Source organism: Rhinolophus sinicus, chromosome 3, assembly GCF_057876585.1.
Source record: "Rhinolophus sinicus isolate RSI-liver-muscle chromosome 3, RSI-T2T, whole genome shotgun sequence".
NCBI classification, from domain to species: domain Eukaryota; kingdom Metazoa; phylum Chordata; class Mammalia; order Chiroptera; family Rhinolophidae; genus Rhinolophus; species Rhinolophus sinicus.
Window position 1 is genome coordinate 192365659 of NC_142503.1, and position 21467 is coordinate 192387125.

General features: G+C 51.0%; 1 protein-coding gene across 3 annotated transcripts in view; it reads right to left on the reverse strand.

The window, feature by feature from the left end:
• The window catches only part of ITPK1 (inositol-tetrakisphosphate 1-kinase), a 155033-nt gene extending 143754 nt beyond the window's left edge, over positions 1–11279 (reverse strand). For 2 of the 3 annotated variants that reach the window (XM_019745416.3, XM_074327020.2), the window contains exons 1-2: positions 11133–11279; positions 10442–10673 (exon numbers count right to left, since the gene is read on the reverse strand). In XM_019745416.3, the coding sequence (XP_019600975.1) occupies positions 10442–10536 (95 nt within the window). In that variant the 5' untranslated portion in view covers positions 10537–10673; positions 11133–11279. The remainder of the gene's footprint in view (positions 1–10441; positions 10674–11132) is intronic. The other variant, XM_074327024.2, reaches the window with a different exon arrangement.
• Between the last annotated feature and the right edge of the window lie 10188 nt (positions 11280–21467).

Consider the following 21467-nt stretch of genomic DNA (forward strand, 5'->3'; position numbering starts at 1 on the left):
GAAGGAACAAAGAGGGCGCTTTTTTAAAAGGAGATGGGTGGCCGACCCCACACGTGGGGGGCTGCAGGGAGTGCAGAAACCTGCACGAGGACCGGATGTTTCCTCACCTCCACACCCCAGCCCTCCCTCGAAGGCTGCTGGAAGCCGGTGAGGCAGAAATGAAAGCGAAACTCCTCTGGGGCGTCCTCTCTGCACCCCCTACCAGCCCCCAGCCCTCCCAGGAAGCAGTGAGCTGGGAGGCTGCGGGCGTGTCCTGTCCTGGTCACTGACACTGGAGGCCCCCACACCAGGTAAGGGCAGGGCAAGGAGGCAGGGAGGCCACCAGTCTGCCCTGGACTGGAGCTCCCACCAGACGTGTGTCAACGGCCCCAGGCCCCACCTTGGTCAGGAAGGAGAGCATGGGAAGTGGCCCCCTGGGGGGAGGGGGAAATCCCATCACTTGTTACACACCTGCCAGGCTCACCAACCATAGAAGTGGGTGTATTTCACCCACCGTACACATGAGGGGCAGAGGCTTGTGGGGACAGAATGGCTTGCCCAGTCCTCCACAGCTAGTTGAGCAAGTCCTATGTTCCAAGTTCACTGCCATGTCACCACCTATCACCCCTCTGGGCACAACCAGTGCATGCAGAACAGGCTCAGAAAAGAACGCCTTGATTTTTCTTCTGAAACTGGGTATCAAGACAATGGTGCCCAGATGTCACATTCAAAATTGAGAAGAAATCAACCTGGCAGGGTAGAAACAGCATGGTTTCAGGCAACAACCAGCCTCAAGGGTGAATCCCAGCTCTGTCAGTCACGAGTGACCAGGAAAGTCGTCTCACCCCTGCCTAAGCCTTGGGGTTTTCATCCAGCAAATGGAGACGCACCACCTGGCTTGGAGGGCAGAATTCCGATCTGCAGCGGAGCCTGGCCCTCACTAAGCTCTGAAATCCGCTGCGAGCCACTGATTTAGGCAGGAGCAGAGGAGCAGCCCTTCTGATGCATGGAGGGCTGCCTGGACGAGCCCAAGTCCTGCTTTCACAGCGCAGGCTCCAAGACCTAAGCATGCAGGTGGCTGATGGGAGCCAATGGGTTTCCAGAGCAAAGTGCACAGGAAAATATCAGCAGCTGTACTACGGCCCTGCTTCCAGCCCGGCCTGACAATCAGCGTCACACCGGGCCAAGCCAATCCCCAGGAGTATCTGCTGTACAAAACCCAGCTCCTGCCCAGACTCGGGATCCCCCTTTAAATACATCCCAGGGCAAACCAGCAGTCAGAAGCAATACACTTTTTAAAGGGGAGCGAGGACTGCCCAAAGGGTAACAGGCAGCAGGGGGAGCTGGACAGGCCCCTGGAGCTCCTGCCCTGCCTCCCTCTGTGCAGTAAGGCTCAGCGGAGGCAGCGGATGGTGTGGTGGGAGCTCTGGGTAACACGAGTCCCTGCACAGGGTCTCCGGAGACAGACCGGCCTGGGAACGTTTAGCTCCCAAATGCCATGCTGAGGAGCCCTTGTTCCCCCGAGGCCCTAAGTAAGGAGACCACTAGCCTGTTTAACTTGGTGTTAAACACGCCTGACAGTTTTTGGGGTGAGGCCTAGTAATGACAGTGTCAGTTTCCCAGAGGAATCACGAGGGCACATGTTCGGAGGAGACTCCCAGATCCCTGCCCTGGAGAGTTTTACGAGGGAGGGGTGGGTTCAGGGATGTGTGTTTTTCACTGGTGCCCCAGGTGCTTCTTTTGTTGAGCAAGTTCGGGGCAAACACTGCCTGGAAGAAGGCAAATGATTATTAAAGAGAACGGGCATCTGGTGTGGCTCCCATGGGGCCCTTGGGCTCCTGAGGCCTAACCTGAGCTCTGTGAAAGGTCATGGCCGAGCGTCCACAAGGGCCCTGGGATCCCCACACCTCTCCTCACCTGAGACCCTCAAGGCCCAGAACCGCTCATTGAGGAACACGCAGGCTGGAGCACGTGGCCTCCCGTCCTGGGCCCCAGAGCAGCTGTAGCCTCACTCTCGGGGGCGAGGCGACCAAAGGACAACACCCTGCTGCCTCTTTTGACCACCCGTCTAACGTGAAACCCGGCCTGTCCTTCCCTGGATGTCTGCCCTCAGTCCACATGGAACCAGAGCTCTGTCAGAGGCAGGCCAGGGTGTGTGGCCTCTAGGAGGCAGACACCACCCACCCTGCCACTCTTTAGCTCCTACTAGAAGAAAGGGCTCTCGGCCCCTCCTTAAATGTCACCCCCTCGGAGAGGCCTTCTCGGACCACAGACCGCTCAAGTAGCTGCAGCCAGCCTTGCCATGGCTCTCTCCCGTTGGCAGGCTTCCTGGCTCTAATGACACCTTGTAGCATCTTAAATGTATCTGTGTGCCCTTTACCACCTCTACCTTGTCACCATGCGTCTAGGGACACAGGGGAAGGGACCAGCACCAGCAAAGGCCAGCCAGGCTGGGTGCTCAGGATTTGCTAAGTGAAGAAAAGAATGAAGAAATGAAGCCGCCGAGCTCCGCCCTGACCTGGGACCCAACACCTTGCCCCTTCACCTCAACCCCCCCATAGCCCCTCACCCCTGGGGTTTCTTTCCTGGCACAGAACACTTGAGTGACAAGTGGCTTTTGTCTGAGCCACAGGGACAGGGAAAAGGCTTCCAACACCCGCTGGTCAGTTCCTTCATCTACTAACAAACTCTCATTCTTGTGTTCCCCCAAAAATAAGACCTAGCTGGACAATCAGCTCCAATGCATCTTTCGGAGCAAAAATTAATATAAGACCTGGTATTATGTTATGTTATATTACATTATATATTATATTATATAAAACCTGGTATTATAGTATATTATACCCGATATTATATTGTATTACATTATATTATACCCAGTATTATATTTATATTATTATTATATAAGACCCAGTATTATATTATACCTGGTTTTGTATTATAGTATATTATACCCGGCCTCATATTAATTTTTGCTCCAAAGACTCACTAGAGCTGACTGTCTGGCTAGGTCTTATTTTCAGGGAAACACAATAGCTCCTACTATGTGCACTGGCACAGACACTGGGGTTTCAGCGGTGAACAAAACTGCCAGGGCCTCTCCCTTCATGGCACCCACTTTTCAAAGGAGAGACCCGCAAGCAAAACCAGAAAGAAATAGCCAGCTGCTGGGGAGCGGGGGCGGGGGGGTCACTGGGGTTGAAGATTCTGAGGGAAAGGGCATCTCCCAGAAGTGGTCTCTGGGAGGGGCTTTGACCTGACTGTGTGTCCTGATTCTCCCTCCAGGGGTGGCTGACACCTTAGAAGAATCCACCCGGTTGGGCTCTGACAGCAGGGCTGCACCAAACACCAAAAGCAGTTAACAGGGTGGGACAGTTTCTGGCCACCGTGGGTGGACACCCAGCAACCAGGGACCTGAGGGGAGAGGGGGCCGGAGTCTGAGGGTCCCTCATGGGAGTGTGTCTCAAATCTCTACAGCCAATGACATACCCATCCCCTGAGCCCTAAAAGTGAGGGCTTGGGGCACCCCTAAGGGCTGTCCTGATCCTCAGCCTGGCACCATGACAGGCATACAGAATCCAGCCCATGAGGCCCAGCTGGGAGGCCACAGGGCAGCTGCGTTCTGAGGGCGGCTTGCAGCAGGCAAGACAAAGCAGCAGGGGGAATTCAAACAGCCTAGTGGTGATGGTCTGGCTGCCCCAATAGGCAACCTCGTCCCCAACTCCTGAAGAAGTGCTGTTTCAAAGGAGGCTTCAACAGGGGCTGGGGAGGGGGCACTGGTTTGGGAGCTGGCAAGCCCCCTACCGTACACCACTGTGGGGCCTTGGACAAGCCACCCCTCCTGGGAGTCCAACAGTCTCCCCAAAGCAAGGCCACTTCCCCAGGGCCAGCAGAGGGGGAAAGGCTGAGGTGGGCCTGATTCATACACAAAGTGGGAAGGTGTTCAAGGCCGTGGCTTTGCCAGGGAAGGAGTAGGTACACAGCTCCAGAATGACGAATTGCTTTCGAAAATGAATCTTACCTTTTAAAAGGAGGTACCAGAATATTCCTTCAAAAACCTAGCGTAGGGCGGCCGGTTAGCTCAGTTGGTTAGAGTGCAGTGCTCATAACACCAAGGTCGCCGGTTCGATTCCCACATGGGTCAGTGAGCTGCACTCTCCATAACTAGATTGAAAACAACAACTTGACTTGGAGCTGATGGGTCCTGGAAAAACACACTATTCCCCAATATTCCCCAATAAAAAATTAAAAAAAAAAAAAGCTAGTGTACCAGCTGAATTCAAAACATGAGTAGGAACAAAACCCCTATTTACATCCCACTGTTCAGGAATTACACTCATGAGGCGCTTCACGAAGCATTTACTGAACGCCCAAACCTGCTAAACCACGTGGGAGAAACAACCAGTGGAGGTAGTGGTTAGGAGTGGAGGCCCCAGCCTGTGGGGCAGGTGAGCCCCGCTCTGCCCAGGGCCTGTCTAATGCAGTCAGCCCCCACAGTGTGAATTCAATCTCACCGTCATAAGAGACATGCAAAAAAAAGGGCCATTTCTCACCCATGTATATGGCCCCAGGTTGGCCACTGCCCCGGGGTGGGTGTGAGTAACAGGCCCTCCCCTTCACTGTCCTTTGTGAGCAGTTTCAAAACTCCCACGAAAAAGTCAAACATCTATGCCCGTCGACCCAGCATTCACTCATCTGGCAGTGAGCACCCAGGCAATGAATGGGGCAGGGTACTCACTGCCCCACTGTCTACACTGGCAGAAGCCAACCGCAGGGCAGAAAGTACGGGCCATCATTTTAAGAGCTGGATCCCACTACCAGTAAAGAAATGAGACATAATAATAATACAGAACTATCTGCAAATGAAGCAGCAATGTGCAATTTCTCGAAGTTGCGGTGTTCATGCAACAAACAGAACAGGTAGTATGTATGGAGAGACCTGCACACGCGTGTGCCCGTGTTTGCACAATACACCTACAGAGGGAGACTGCCGACAGCAGTTGTCCCTAAGTGACCGGAACCGGAGAACAAGGAAACTGACTTTTCATTGTGTACTGTGAGTCCTCTGATTTTTTTTTAAAACATGTGCATGTATTAAATATTCAAAGCGATAAAGAAAACAATAATCATTGGCTAATAATAGTAGCATGATTGCTTATGGAGACTCATGGCATTGTCAGAAAACCCAACAAAAACTCTTCTGGAATCTTTAAACTTAAAAAAAAAATGGGTGGGCCGGCCCGGTGGCTCAGGAGGTTAGAGCTCCATGCTCCTAACTCCGAAGGCTGCCGGTTTGATTCCCACATGGGCCAGTGGGCTCTTAACCACAAGGTTACCAGTTCGATTCCTCGAGTCCCGCAAGGGATGGTGGGCAGCGCCCCCTGCAACTAAGATTGAACAGGGCACCTTGAGCTGAGCTCCCAGATGGCTCAGTTGGTTGGAACGCATCCTCTCAACCACAAGGTTGCCAGTTCGACTCCCACAAGGGATGGTGGGCTGCGCCTCCTGCAACTAGAAAACGGCAACTGGACCTGGAGCTGAGCTGCGCCCTCCACAACTAGGATTGAAAGGACAACTTGACTTGGAAAAAAGTCCTGGAAGTACACACTGTTCCCCAATAAAGTCCTGTTCCCCTTCCCCCAATAAAATCTTTAAAAAAAAAAATGGGGGAGGGGGTTATCTCTTTGTGAAGATTGTATGTAAATGTCTAGTACCTTGTTTTGTACACCTGAAACTAATAAAAATTTAAAAAATGAAAGTAGCATTTTGTATTAACGTTTAATTTTCTCAGGTTCCCCATCCATAAAATAGGTGAGGACAGCACCCTTGCCGCCCAGGCAGCTGTAAGATTCCGATGGGCCGCGTGTTAAAGGAGAACAATCCATGTTGGGAGGCTGCCAGGTGGTGCGGGCCCCACATTCCCCACCCCAGCGGCACGATCAGTTAGCTTCCATCATGGATTTCAGGCTGCGTCAAACTGCCCAAACCAGGAACACTAAATCTGCCAAAGATCACGGACTAGAGGGGCATCCGTGGGCAGAAGCTCACTCACCCGCTCCCCAAGCACAGGGAGCAACACCAGCAAAACCAGCAGCAACCACCATTACAGAGTTGCAGGCACTTTACACGTCCAGCAGTGACTCCTTTAATGCACCCTAACCCTAACCCTAAGTGCTGTTACTATCCTCACTTCATAGATGGGCAAACTGAGACACCGAGGGTTAAGTCACGTGCCCAGGGTCACAGGTGGAGCAAGACAGCAGTGCCCAGATGGACGTCCTCTCCCACTGGAAGTCCAGTTTACTCCCACAGGGGCCGGTGGGAAGTGTTTATTTGCAAGGCCGGGTTATGGACAGTCCCCATGCACTGCTGCAAGGGAACGCTGTCAGTACCTCCTCCCACCCCCACACCCCCAAAACGGTGCCAAATCCAGACATTAAGACAAACAGAAAAATACCGACCCACAGACCAGCATCGCTTAATCCTGAAAAAGACCCTCCTTCCTCCCCCTAAGAATCTCCCAAAAGAACTGCAGCCTAAAATGGGAAACCACCCCAGCAGAAAGGGACCTTTCAGACGCTGCCTTCTGAAGGAAGGAAAGTAGGGGAAGGGACAGCAGCACCCTAAGCTCCCTGACATGCCTCCCAGGCCATCGTTACTGTTAACACCACACTCCCAGTTCTGGGAGGGCAGGGGCTCCACCCCGCTGCCCACCAGCAAGGCCTGGACTCCGGAAGGCGCTCAGGGAACTAGAGTCAGCATGGACGCCGGCCTAGTTCCTTCTAGGGGAGCTGTGCAAAGGGTCCCCTGCAGGAAAGCCTGCATCAGTAACATGGGTCTGAGGTTGCACCATCAACAGATTTCTTGCAGGTTAGTCTGCGCAGCTGGCCTTCAAGTTTCTCAAGGACGAGAGCTTCACAGACATTCTTCTGCTTTTGGAGCCTCCAGGAAGCTCCAGGCTAACCTGGGCAAAAGAGAGGCTTAAACAAGGAAGCCGTGTTCTCAGGTACAGAGAGGTCCCAGGACTGGGCTCAGGGAAGCCCAAGTGGCTGTGCAAGTCCCTTTCACTCCCTGGGCCTCAGTTTCCCCATCCGTCCGTCTCTGCGCTGCTGAGAGGATGAAGTAAGATGAGGTAGCTGGAAGGACCCCATTAAAAAGTCAGTGACTATTACAGCAATGACAGACAGAGGTTCACCCCCATTTTGCTCCCTAAAGTCACGTGCCTTTTCACCACCTCCTGCAACACAGGTTCAGCCATAGGAAAAGGTGGGAAGATGGCAAGGAGATGGAGGAGAGACACAGAAAACATGAACACAGGGAAGCGGGGTCGGCCAGCATTTCCAAACATGGCCCTGTGGAGAACTAAAGCCGGTAAAAATCACCCCACACTTGCAACCAACAGCTTTATTTCTTTGCACTCCCTCTGAAGTCCCTTCTGGGCATCTTGAAAAAGCCACAAAGAGGGTGTGAGGGAGCTGTGAGGTTCCCAGCATTAGGGGAAGGGGACAGGGAAGGAAGGGGGGTGGGTGGTAAAAGAGAACAAGCCAGGTCCCCCATGGGAAGAAGCAGGAGAGTGACAGGAACACACAGCACCATAAAAAAACAAGCTGAGTCAAAGGCCCATCTGTTGACTAGTCAGGGGGCCCGCCTAGCAAGGTGCACCAAGGGTTTGAAGGGGTGGCCCTTCTCTCTAGCGGAGGGAGCCTGACAGACCAGGCTCCAAACACCTACTGACGCCACCAACGTGAGAAACCACCAATGTTCCCCGATCGGAAAACAAGGCATTACAGCTGCTAAAGGCATGACTCAGCCTTGCCAAGAAAAGTATCCCCAGGACAAGATGGCAGCAGCTGGACCCCTGTGAAGGCAACAAGGGGTCCACCTTACTGTCAGAGGTGCCCAAGGAAAAAGGACTGGCTTTCTTTGTGGGTCTCAAGGTCGGCAGGTTAGAAGTTAAACAAAAGGAACAAACATAGGGAACCTGCAGGCTCTCAGGCCTGTTTCCCCATTTGTAAAACAAAGGGCTGGATGAGAGGATCGCCAACATCCCTTCCTGCTCGAATATTTTTATGAGGCCTGACATTCAACTAAACAACTCATCCTGGTCCACTCGGGTCAGCCTCTCTGGCGCTGACACTGCCCCAAACATTCGGAGCAGAGCCTCAAGTCATTTTCAAACATCTCTGGACTTCTTCATTGGAAAATTCACAAACAATTAATCATCCATCAGAAGAGCAGCACTGCACCCCCAGATTGTGAATGTCAAAAACGTGACTGTGTCTGTCCACATCACCTCCTAAAGCTACTAAAATCGCACCAGCATTCCCGCCAAACACAATAGCAAAGGGCTCCAGTCACACTCTGGAGGGTGGGAGCATGTTGCACCCAGTATAGAAATGTTGCCACCAGGAGGCGCTGCCCCAGAAAATAATAAAAGGAGAAACAGGAAAAAAAACACACAACTATTTTTGGTGTTTTCTTTTCCTTCTTAAGCTTAAGTAACGAAATGTCTAAAGCTTCCCTAAGGAAAACATAAAGTGGGCTTCCTGAGAGTCTAGAATACTTAGCTTAGGTCTTTCTTCTCTTCGAAGCCATTATTTTAGCCAGAAGAAAGCAACTCAACTGTAAGGGCAACAATCCTTTCAGGGAAATTAACACTCCACGTTGGATTTCCCTCAGAATGGTGGACATCATAGCTTGCCTTGAACCCCCATTTAGAGGTAGAGGGGTCCACAGGGAGGGAAAGCCAATCTGCAAGTCCAGCGGGGGAGGACCCAGCACAGAGTCTCGGCTGGAAGTATTTTACGAGAGCCTCCTAATTACCGAGCAAAACATACCAACCAGATGACAAGTCTCCTGCTTTAGCTACAGACACAGGATGACACGAATACAGCCAGACCTCAGTAAAAAGGGTGCGAGGTCTTAACTGGGATTTCCCAAGTCTTAGAGGACTGCAGGGGGAGCTCCGGCACCTCATACCAGAATTAGACTTCAAGAACAAGGCAAAGGTCTCCACATTTCTTCAGTGCCTAGGGCTCATTTTCCACAAGTGTGTGTATCTGCGGTACAATGTTCAAGTGCCTTTTTTTAATGTTCCAAAAGTCCTCGGACCCCTTTCGAAGCTCTGGCTTGAGTTCCTCCTGATTTCCTCATGAACTGGGCCTGCTGGCCATGGAAAGCTTGCTTCCTCCTGGGGAAGCCGGCCTGAGAGAAGGCAGCCGATCCATCCCCTGGCCAAGGATGCAGACACAGGAGCTGTTCTATGCAAGGTGTGCCCCTCTGGCTGCTGGGAGAAAAGCGCCTTCAGGGACTGCATGGGGCAAAGGAGCAGCAGGCCCTTGGGACAGGCATGAGGGGCACAGAGGTGCTGCCTGCCTGCCCACCGTGCAGGCCAGATCAGACTGGACACTTGCTCCTCGCACCAGGAGACAAGGAAACCCAATTGTTCAAGTCTTGGTCATGTTTGGGGACCCAGCAGGGACGAAAATGCAAGTGGGGCCCATTTTCAAGAATGAGACCTACCCAGTGGAAGCACTGCATAACAAAAGGTTTCCACCTAGAGTTTGCAAAAGGCTTGGGGAACCGGATTCTAAGGCTTTCATTGAGTACAGGATTTAATTCATAGCTTCTCAAAGGCCAAGTCCCAATTAGGAGGCACACCTGACCCAACACTGGAAGCTTCTGAAATGGATTAAGAATGCCATCTTATTGGAACACCCCAAGTCTCCACCATTGAGCTCCAGGAAGGGGGGGGGGGCAAACAGAGGAAGGCCATCCTACACCAGATGTATTTACCCAGCACCTTCTCTGCACCAGCCACTCCCTAGTTCTGGAGCCCCAGGCGTAGTACCCCACCTCTCTGCACATCGATCCCCTTTCTCAGACACGTGGCCCAGAATCGCCACCCTGGCCAATTCTCAAGGCTGGTGCGAGACTCTAATGAGACAGCAAATCACCACATACATGCCAAGTATTGCTACTCGCTTCACGTCGGCTGAACCTAGTGATATGCGATGACAGCTTCAAGAGCTGCGCACGCAGAGTACATAAAAGGTGGTCTGCAAACACACAAACATTGGTGTCCACCACGAAGGGAAGGGGACGAAGGAAGAAAAACACTCCAGTCCAAAAGTAACCTCCAGCCTCAGGCAGAGAGCGTGGATCCCTCAATTTCCCAGGTCCCTCCGCCGCCTTTAGCAGCGCTCCCACCGCGTCCAGGGCAGCCGGAGGTTTCCCCACCGGGGTCACAGTGCACCTGAGAGCCCTGGTCCGTGCCACACCGCCCACACTGGCCACCGCTTCCCTCGAACACAGCCGGCGGCTACCACAAGCCACCTGGCTCCTTGGACTCAGTGTCCCCGGGCTCCTTCCCGTTTTGCTCTAACCTCCCAAAACAGCCCCTGGGGTTGAGCTGGGCTCAGGCCGGGGGGTCCCCGGGCGCCGGAGCCCCGTTCCTCCTTACCTGCACAGCTCAGCGAAGGCCTGGAAATTCAGCTTCTTGATTTTCTTCTCGCTCAGCCAGTAGCCAACTCTCTTCCCTTTCAGAAAGGTCTGCATCTTCCTCCTCGGGCGGGGAGCTCAGGTCCGGAGGAAATCGCCCACAGGCCGAGTCTGGCTGCCCGGCGCGCGCCGCGAGCGTGCGGGCACCTCCTCCCGGCGGCGGGGACGCGGAACGGGGCTCCGGGCGCGCAGTCCTGCCGGGAGAGGCGGGCCGGGGCGGGCCGGGGCGGGGCGGACGCCCGGGCGGGGGGAGCGGTGCTCAGCGCGGCATGCCACTGGCTGCCGCTGCGCCGGGGCCGCCCCCGCCGCCCGCGGGGCTCGCCGGCGCGCAAGTTCGCGAGCGCAGCACCAGGGCCAGGCCCGGAGGAGAGAGGGGAGGCCCCAGCTCACCGGTGACGCCCAGCCCGCCTCCCTCCGGCCGCCCAGGGACGAGCAACCTGCCCTCCGGCGGCGGCGGCGGCGGCAAAGGATAGGCCCCCGCGCTCGGTCTGCGCGCCGCTCCCAAGTCCCTCCTCCGTCCCTGCCTCGCCAGCTGGCCCGCCCTCCGAGCCCCCGGCGGCGTGGACGGCCGTTCCCAGCCGGGCGCGTGCCCTTCCCGGTACACTCGGGCTCCGGTGGGGCGCACGCTCCCCGCCCCGCCCTGCCGTGCTCACCCGCTGCCTCCACTTCTTCGTTCTCGTCCCCGCGCGCACTCGCCGAGCCCGGCCCCGCCGCCGCCACAGCCGAGCTGACCCGGCCGGCCGGCCCGCTGGACCCGCCGGGGCGGAGGAAGCGCGGCCTCACCGGCCGCCAGGGGGCAGCGCTGCCCGCCACCTCTTAAAGGCGCCGCACCTTCCCCGCCTAGTAATTTGGTGCTTGTTTGTGTCCCGGCTCAGGCTGTTGAGCTTCGGGGCGGAGGACGCGGGACTGGATTTAGGGAGGTCTTTGCCAAGTGTTTTTACTTTTTAAAGGGGTGAGAGGAGTCGTGGTGTGGGCATTTCCTGCCTATCCTTTGGGAGTGATCGACCCATTGAGTTTCATTCATCAAAAGCATTTCTGTACCCTCAGCAGTATTCAGCCCCTCCCCCAAGGTAATGCATCGGAAACGCAGCGGGGGGTGGGGAGGGTGGGAGATGCCGACCTTTCAGTGAGATCCTTTCTCTTCCCTGGAGGAGACAGACCCAGGCCCAGTATAGGGGTCCCTGGGGCGGGGACCCTGGGGCCTTCTCGGGCTTAGGACGTTGACTCACGCTACTCTGGGTCTCCTTCAACCGAGGGGATAAAGGGGCGCCCGGCACTAGAAGCATCAAAGATAAGGGTAGAACACCTTCAGGAGACTCTTTCCTTTTGGGGTGCAGGTCACTGGCAGCCTCAGCGCCCTTGAGTCGCAGCCCATTTATCCTGCCCAAGCCCTTTGAGGCAGTAGGAAAGCACCCTGCCTTCAAAGCACTCAGGGTCTGAGAGAAGTGCACATCTTTCCCAGGCCCAGACAGGATGAATGAACGGGCAGGGGGAGGGACTCAAAGTTCCAGGGGAGACATTTAAGCAGGCCTTGGAATACAAGGAAGATTTTGGCAGGCCTGAGAAGGGAATAGCTTGAATTGAGGCGGGGGGGGGGGGGGGGGGGGGGGGGGGGGAATGAAAGAACCATGTTAGTGATGACACTCTCCTTGACCAAACTTAAGCTCATTCTTTAGGGGCCCGCCTTCTGCCCCTAATTACAACCTCCCTCCCCCCGCCCCACTTCTTCCCCCTGGTTTTCCAAGTTTCAACTAGGTGAGGCTTTCTCCACTCTGGGACATAACGAGTTATCACATGTTCGCTCTCTCCGCCTCTCAGCTAGACCACACGAGCTTGCTATGTGATGCTGCAGGCCACTTAGGCTTTCTGAGCCTTGGGTCCTCCATCTTACCTCCCGGGGTAAGCCCTGCCTCATGAGTGCTTCAAACTGCAACAGATCTTTGGCTATGAGGTCTAAGATGTATAGTGTTATGGGGCGGTAGTGAGGTTGGCGAAAGGAGAGTAGAGATGTTGTCTCGCTGTAATGGGAAGAACAGTCTTTGGCTTCAGAAAGACCCGGGTTGGGGGTCCTAGTTCAGCTCCTCCCAACTTGGGCAAGTCAGGTAAGTTCTGTCTCCAGGTGAGGAAAGGAATGCTTGCCTTAAAAGGACTGTGGTGAGGATTAGAACGGGTGATAGACTGGTCCTTGCCAGACCTTCCAAAATGATGCTTGTTCTGTCTCATCCAAGGATTCTTAACCTGAGGCCCAGGTAAGTCCCCACCCCACCCCACCCCAGGGCTTCAGGAACCCTTGCAACTGCCAGAAATTATGTGCATAATGGTCTTAGCTTTCAATAAACTCAAAGCCTGATCTGCCCCAAAAGTTGAGGCACTGATTACTCCAACTTCCTGTCTTATCAATGAAGAAATGAACCCAGAAAGGGAAGGGGATTTGCCCAAGGTCACAGAGCAAGTACATGGGAAAGCTAGGACCAGAACCAAGACACACTCACACATACACACACACACGCACACACGCTCACCATCCTGGAGTTGTGCGACGGATGTGAGAGGAGAGGGACATGTTTTGAGCACTGGGCTCCCTTCCCTGCGTAGAGCACGATCCTCGCCAGGCACTGGTGGGACCAGGGACCCACCCAGGCTTCTCTGGAACCCTGGGCAGTTCCTGGCCTCAAACCTCCTCTCCATTGAGAATGGGAAATTATACATTTTTATCTCTGTTTCAAGATCTTGGTCATCCCACTGGGAACTCCAAGGCTAGAACTACCCTTCAGAGCTATCCCACCGTGACCCAGGGAGTGGATCTTCTTGCCTACCCCACCCCTGCCCAATCCACTAGTCTTCAGTATGGGCTAACCCCAGGGAGGGGCGCAACCTTGGGCCCAATATTTCTCAGATTCGCTATTTCCTCCATTTTTTTCAGTGCCACAAAACCCATCAACTCTCCCCCACTTGTTTGTCCCCTCTAGTCTCTGCTTGCCTGTTGTCCACTCTTCAGCCAGCACTCTTCAGAATGCAAATTGGATTTGATCAGGCCACTCAGACACCATTAACTTCCCCCCATTCCACCTCCAGCTTAAATAGCTTCCAACTGTATTTTGAGATAAAGCCAAAGCTTGTCAAGGCCAAGGCCTCCCATCATCTCCCACCATGGTGCCCTCACCCTGCCTTGCCATCCTGGCTTCTCGTGGTCAGTCTCTTTAGACATGCAGTCCCTTTTCCTGGGATGTTCTTCTCTTTGCTTACTAACTCATCCACCAGCTCTCAGCCCAGGGGTCCCTTCCTGGTATCTTGGCCATCTAGCTTTCCGCACCTTCAGTGACAGTGGCAGTCACACTTGCACTCTTACTGGGGCTGAGTACTTGACAACGAATGTTTGTCCCACCACTAGACTGTCAGCCCTTCAAGGGCAAGGACTATTTTTTTCTCTGCTCACCATTGTACTGTCCGTGTAAGAAATGTCCAAACCTATAGAGAATTTTTATGAGAGTTTATTTGAGCCAAACTGATGACGTACTGGGGAGCAAGGTCTCAAATGCTCCAGAGAATGACAGTTGCAGTTTCTTTTGTGCATTTAGAATTAAGGAAGGAACATAAGGAAGATTACGTGAAGGTGGGAGAAAGCGAGGCAGGGATTGGATTACAGGATAGTTAAGAGTCTGCTTCTCAGAAAAGGAGTCTGAAAAGAGGCATTCTCAAAGGTGTGTTAACTTAGATGCAAGGAAACAATGGATGGCTTGCTTAAGGCAAAAATAAACCTTTTACTAAAAAGCTATATGACTGGGGTGTGACTACCCACCATGACCCCAGTTAGGAAATTATAATTTATTACAAATTACAAATTTATAATTTATTATAAATTACATCCACAGTATCCCCAAACACGGTAGCAAATATACTGGCGGCTATTCTGGGTTCTGTCTGGATTCGCAGGAAGCCCAACTGCCCCTAACAGTGCCCTGCGTGCAGAAGTGCTCAAGAAAACTGACTAAATCAATGCAAAGTCAGGTTAAGTCCCCCCAGGCGGTCCCTGACCTCTCTGAGTTGAGAGGTGCAAAGGTGGGAAACTCAGAACAGAAACCTGGAGACATCTACAGATTCCTGAGCTGAGAGAGGAGCTGCAGTAGAGGGAGGGCCTTGGGGAGAAAGGGTGCTACCAAGGGGCAGAAGTGGGCCACCTGGGAAGCCTTTCTAACCCCCTGGGAGGGCAGGAGGCTTTGGGAGTCAGACAATGTAGGGATTGAGAATTCAGAACTCCGATTCAGCTGGTGGGCTTGAATTCTAGCTGTGTGACCTTGAACGATCTTCTTAACCTCTCTGAGCCTTGCTTGCCTCATCTGAAAATCATAATATGGTGTCCACTAGTAGGAGACTGGTTAAGTCAATCATAGCACATCTATTCTGCAACAGTTTGGCACAAGTAGTTAAATGTGCTAGTTCAGGATGCAGCCAGACGGGCATGACCCGTTATCTGTGTGACTATGAGGAGTTAATAAATCTGTCTGGACCTCAGTTTTGTAATCTATGAAATGGGAATTACTATCAAACGTCCTTCATAATATTGTCGAGAAGTTTAAATGAGTGTAAATTCGTAAAGGACTAAATTTGTAAAGGACTTTAAATTTGCAAAGGATCTAAATTCACAAAGGACTGTATCAGATATGCTTTATGAGTGTTAGCCACCCCTGTGCTGTTATTATTACATCATCCATACAGTGGACCCCTGGCCACTATTACAATAATCAAATAGGATAATATCCATTTATTCATTCACTAAATATTTATTAAGCACCTACTATGTGACAGGCACTATTCTAGGCATTACAGATACCGCAGTGATGAAAGCTGCAAAATCTCTGTCCCCATGGAGCTTATATTTTCATAGGGTGGACAAAGAATATACAAAATAAGTAAATAAATAACAGTATATCAGTAAGTGATACATGTTACAAAAAAATAAAGCATATGAAGGGAGACAGGAAATAGGTTGTGATCTTAATCGACTTGTCGGGGTAAATCCCACTGGAAGGTGACATTTGAGCAAAAAGGTGACAGAGGTGAGCAAGTACGTCCTGCAGCTATCTGGGGTAGGAGCTTCCGGGCAGAAGGACAGCAAAAGCCCCCCGGTAGGCAAGGTGGGCTCGGGCCTGGCGTTGACAAGGGACAATCAGGAAGCCAGACTGGCTGAAGCAGAATGAGGGAAGGAGGGAAGAGTAGGAGGGGAGCCCAGGGAGAGGAAGGCAACATGCAAGGATGTTGCCTTTTCCTCTAAGCAAGACCGGATTTCATGGAGTGGAAGACCTTGTCTAGTTTTACCAGGATCGCTGCTGCTGTGTGTGGGAGAGGCTGGCGAGGGAGCCAGGATGGAGGAGAGAGACTAGTTAGGATGTTATAATAATCTAGGCAGGGAATGATGATGGTGGCTCAGACCAGACAGCAGTGAAGGTGGCGAGAAATGTTCAGATTCTGGGTATAGCTTGAAGGAAGAATCAATGAGATTTGCTGGTAGGTGGGATGTAGGGTTTGAGAGCAAGAGAGAAGTCATGGCTGTCTGAGGTTTTGGGCTTGAGCAACTGGAAAAATGGAGTTACCAACCATTGAAATGGGGTAGGCGACAGGAGGTGTAGGTTTGGAGGCTTAAGTCTGGAGTTCTGTTTTAGACAGGTTGGAATTGAAGCATCTGTCTAACATCTGAATGGAGATGTCACATAGGCAATTTGATCAAAGAATCTGGAGTTCAGGGGCGTGCCTCAGCATAAAGATATGAATAGCTATGGTACTTAAAACCACAAGGCTGGATGGACTCACCAAGGGTGTGAGTGTAGGCTGAGGAAAGTTCAAAGTTGGGGCCCAGTGGCATGACAATGTTCAAAGGTCAGGGAGGAGTAGAGGAACTAGAAAAAGAGGTGAAGAGATAGGAGAACCAGAAGAATACTAGCCCTGGAAGCTACACCAGAGAAGCATTCCAGCAGGAAGGAGCAATCAGCCGATTGAGTAAGAGGGGGACTGACAGGTGGCCTTGAATCTAACAACCAGGGAGATCACTGATGGCCTTCGTAAGAGCAAATATGGAAGAGTCTCGCCGATATGTTAAGTCAAAACAACCAAGGGTAATACAATATGGATGGTAGGTGTGTCAACGTAAGAACACCCAACCTATAGAGAATTTTTATAAAAATTTATTTGAGCCAAACAGAGGATACAACTGGAAGCAAAGTCTCACCAGACTAATAAAAATGCTCTCTAGAATGACAGTTTGCGGTTTTGGTTTCTTTCATGCGTTTGTAATTAAGGAGGGAAGGTGAGATTCAATGAAGGTGGGAGAAAGCAAGGTGGGGATTGGATTACAGGATAGTTAACAAGATTGTGTGTTCCCTTGAGGGTGGTTACACCTCTGAGAGGTCTGAAAAAGAGGATTACTTTAGCACTTCAAAGATGTGTTAGCCTAGACACACAAAAGCAATGAACAGAGCATGCTTAAGGCAACGGTAAAGTTGTTACTAAAGAAGTTATATGCTGACTCCTGACCATGACCTTCCCATTTTGGAATTTATGACCGGCTCGCCCTGTGAGGCTACTTTCCATAGGAATCCCTTTTTCATCCATAGCTACCACTGAACAAAAAAAAGTGGGGGACCACACAGCCACATATATGTTTGTGTGGATGGAGGATGTCTCATTTCTGAAAAGATATACAAGAAACCATTGACGGTGGTTGCCTTTGAGAAGAGGAACTGGGAAAAGAGGCTCTTGGAGTGAGAAGAGTCTCATATTTCGTTGTGTATTTGTGAGGTGATTAAAATATTTTTCATCAAACATATATATTTCTTCAATTAAAAACAGTTATAAAAAAGGAAAACACATGGTTATTGCGAAGTGAGAAAATATATGAAGTGCTGGCATACAAGAGAAGTCTAGTAAAGGTCGATTTCCTGCTCGAAGGGGTGTTTGCAGAAAGGGAAACTCCCCGGGCATGCCTGTGGGTTAGCTTGTCCTTCACCAAGCTGAAAAGCAATCTGAATTTTTTTCCAGTATACATCTTTTTAAAATAACGTTTTCCAATAAAACCAAATGAGCATTATCATACCTTAAAACACACAGAACAATTCCTTATTGGCATCTAAAGCCCCGTGTTTAAATACCCCTCATTGCCTCTAAAACTTCCCTTTACAACTGGTTTGTCGAAACCAGGATCCAAACCGGGGCCTTGCTCTGCCTTTGGTTGTCATGTCTCTTGAGTTCATCTGACCTCCACCAGTTTCCCCTGTGACAGAGACAGGGTGGAGTGTCCTGCAGAAGCGCCAGGCTCTGGATTGGTCTGCTTGCTTCCTCAAGCATTTATCTTATTCCTCTGTCCCTACATTTCCCGGAAACTGGAAGTTAGAGCCTAAGTCTTGATTAGAGTCAAGTTAAAAGCTTCGAGCTAAAGAACATTATAGATGGTGTTACGTATACCAGAAAATACATAAGGTCTGGTTGAGCTAAGATTATTACAGATGCAGAGGGTGCCCAAAAAATGTAAACGCATTTTAAGAAAGGAAAAAACCGTATTAAAATTACGCTGATGGGAACCACTTTGAGCACCTCTTGTCATTGCAGACGTCAAACGTGACTTGTATTCATCTTTTGTTATCAGTATATATTGAGCATTACAATTTTAATACCGTTTTTTCCTTTCTTAAAATGTGTATACTTTTTTTGGCACCTCTGTATAACCCATATAACCACAACCCAAATCAAGACAAAGAATGTTCCTAAGTCCCCAGCTGGCTCCTCACATGCCCCCTCCCAGTTGCCCCCACACGAAGGAAACCTCTATTCTGATTTTTATCGCACAGGGGAGCTTTGCCTGTTTCTGTACTTCACACACATGGATTCTACAAGAACTCTTTCACTCAGTATTATCTGTGAGATGCAAACATGGTGTTGTGTGTATCGAGGTTTTCCCTCATTATTATCTTATTTCATTGGCTGAATGTGCCACCATTTTGTTGTCCATTCCCTGGCTGATAGACTTTTGGTTTTAACACCAATTGCTAATCATGCCTGAATTCATGATTTCCTTGGAAGTTGCAGAACTAACTGATCAGACTCTCAGGTCGGCTGTCACCCCCAGAAAAAGTGGGATAGGACAGATTTAAATGGACTTTGCTGATCTAGTGGGAGGGAGATGATTCAGTTCAAGAGATATTCATTTAGTGGATACACAGCAACTGAGCCCCCAAAGCTGGTTTCCAAAGACCTCCTCAGTGCATTGCTGTAAGGACTTCCATAGCCACCCTGTAAAAAAGGGGGGGTGCTCCCCATTTTACCTGACTCCAAAGGGTAGAATGCCCAGCTGAAGGCCTCATGGTGATGGCAGAGTGGGGCCTGGTCCTTCATGCTCGGCCCCCCTCCCCCGTTCTCTGTTACAGTGGGAAGAGACAAAGAGGGGTTGACACAAACCCTCTTCTCAAGACCTCAAAGGAAAGAAGGAAGGAAATGCTCAGAGAAACAAGGCAGTGCAATTGAGTTTTGAAATGCAGCTAGCTGCAGCAACATGCCCTTTGTACAGGCCAATCAACTGAGGCAGAGGGCAGCAGCCAGCAGCAGCCAGCTCTGCGTGCAGCCTGAGCAAGACCACGCTCCTAGGATTGCGAGTCCAGTGCCTCTTCGGACAAGGCTAACTCTTTGCTCACACCATTATGTTCATGCCCAAAGCCACAGCAGTGAAAAACCAGTGACCAGGCCTGTGTCCGGGGATTTGTATCCATGATAACCCCCTTCTATAATATCTGTTCTCCTTCCAAGGCCTGGGAAATGTCCCTCTCGAAGCCATCCGTTCCCTCCATGCCAAACATTTAGTGACATTCCTGTAGTCCTCTGTGGCATTTAAAAAACGATTGACTAACTATATTAAGAAATGCCATCCACAGCCTACCCGTGACAGCCCCTGGAGGCCCAGTGACGTCCACCCTTTCGGGTCATGGGGAAAGAGGCCCCTGCTGGCCTCTTGGGTCCTAAAGTGCTTTTCCTGGCACAGTCCTGCCCTCTGGTCTCTGCCAGACAGACAACTGCAGAGGACCCTCACTTTACGAGAACCCCAGGGTGAAAAGAAAAGAAAACACAAGCTCACAGCCCATGCGCCTCAGCAGTTATCTTTAATCAGCACCCCCCACCCCCTTCCCTTGGCTCTAAAACATGGTTCCACGGACAGCAGTGGGTCTCAGCCATCACTTTCAAGCACACATCAGCTGCAGAAAAGGAAGCCACCCACATGACGCCTGGACTCTGTTGAACTATATGTCCTGATTCCGTGGGCCTGGGGCAGGGCCTGAGACCCTGCATTTCTAGCAGGCAATGCCGATGCTGCTGGTTGACCCTGAGCCACAAGATTCTAGAAACTATAATAACACACTAGATAGTGGTTCCCTGGCTGCACATTGGAATCACTGTAGAGCTTTTGCCAACAAATAATCTCTCTGTACGCCCCACCCCAGACCAATGGATCAGAATTCTTGGGTGCAAGGAGGGGCGTGGAGAAAGAATCGGACTCAAAAAGTAAACAAGAGTGGCACTTTGCCTGTGCCAGTGATTACAATGTGCAATGACAACAAGTACAACTGCTAAATTCCTCTGCCTCTAAGATCAGCATAAAGAAATACAAGACATAAAAACAGTCTTCCCCAAGATATTGGCTACACGTAGGGACTGAGAGCTATTGCACTCGACCAGTATACGGGCAGAAATGAATCACAAAATTATCATCATCATCATTTGTAATCGGGTTCCCAGTGATTGCGACCATGCATGCATTCGTGAGGCTCCTACAGCATCCCATTCAATCCTCCTAAGGCCCTGTGCTGGGGCCACAGGTATTTCCTATTTTACACCTGAGGAAACAGAGGCTGAGAGGTTAAGGAACTGCCTGCCCCAAGGTCCCAGTAAGTGACTGGTGAGGCTGGAGCTGAATGCTGGAGGCTGACCCCCCACCCCCCCACCCCCCAAGCCCGTATTACAAATGGGGAATCAGAAAACTATAATACACAGCCAGGCCAAACCGTACCTGCCACTGGTTTTTGTACAGCCTGTAAGTTAAGAAAGTTTCTTCATTTTTAAACGGTCGGGGGAGGGGGGGAAAAGCCAAAGAATAATAATCGTGTCATGGGGAAATTATATGAAATTCAGATTTCGGCATCCACAAATCAAGTGTTATTGGCACACAGCCACACCCATTCTTTTCTGTCTTGTCTGCCTGCTTTCCTGCTGCAAAGGCAGAGTCGAGTAATTGTGACAGAGACCGTATGGCAGGCAAAGCCTAAAATGTTTACTTCTGGCCCTTTCCAGAAAAGGTTTGCTGACCCCTGTTCTAAATGGTTACACTGTTTATAAATTCTCCACTTTTCTTTTTTTAAACTTACATCAGTACTGTTTTTACCTCAAAACTGCTAAATTCAAGCATGTCTAAAGTTGCTTTTATAGGGTTATCTAGAAATAAGCCATCTAGTTGCTTGTCCAAGATTTCTCGTGGATCAGTTCCAGTCCGTGAGTGGTCAGATGTGTGAGGCCATAAAAACATTCACAGCAAAAGGAAGTCTCACCTTTCTCATATACGTATGTGTGGCAACTGTCCGTTTTCTGGAGGCAAGGTCAGGCCCAAAACAGACCGGTAGCTAAGAAAATCAAAATGATAAACAAAGGGGGCGGCTGGATGGCTCAGTTGGTTAAAGAGCAGGCTCTCAACAACAAGGTTGCCGGTTCAACTCCCACATGGGATGGTGGGCTGCGTTCCCTGCAACTAAGGTTGAAAATTGTGACTGGACTTGGAGCTGAGCTGTGCCTTCCACTACCGGATTGAAGGATGACTTGACTAAGAGCTGATGGGCCCTGGAGAAACACACTGTTCCCCAATAATCCCCAATTTAAAAAAAAAAATTCTCAAAAAAAAAAAAAAAAGATAAACTAAGGAGGGTGAGGTACCTTTCAAGTTATCCCACGTTTGTAGGTAT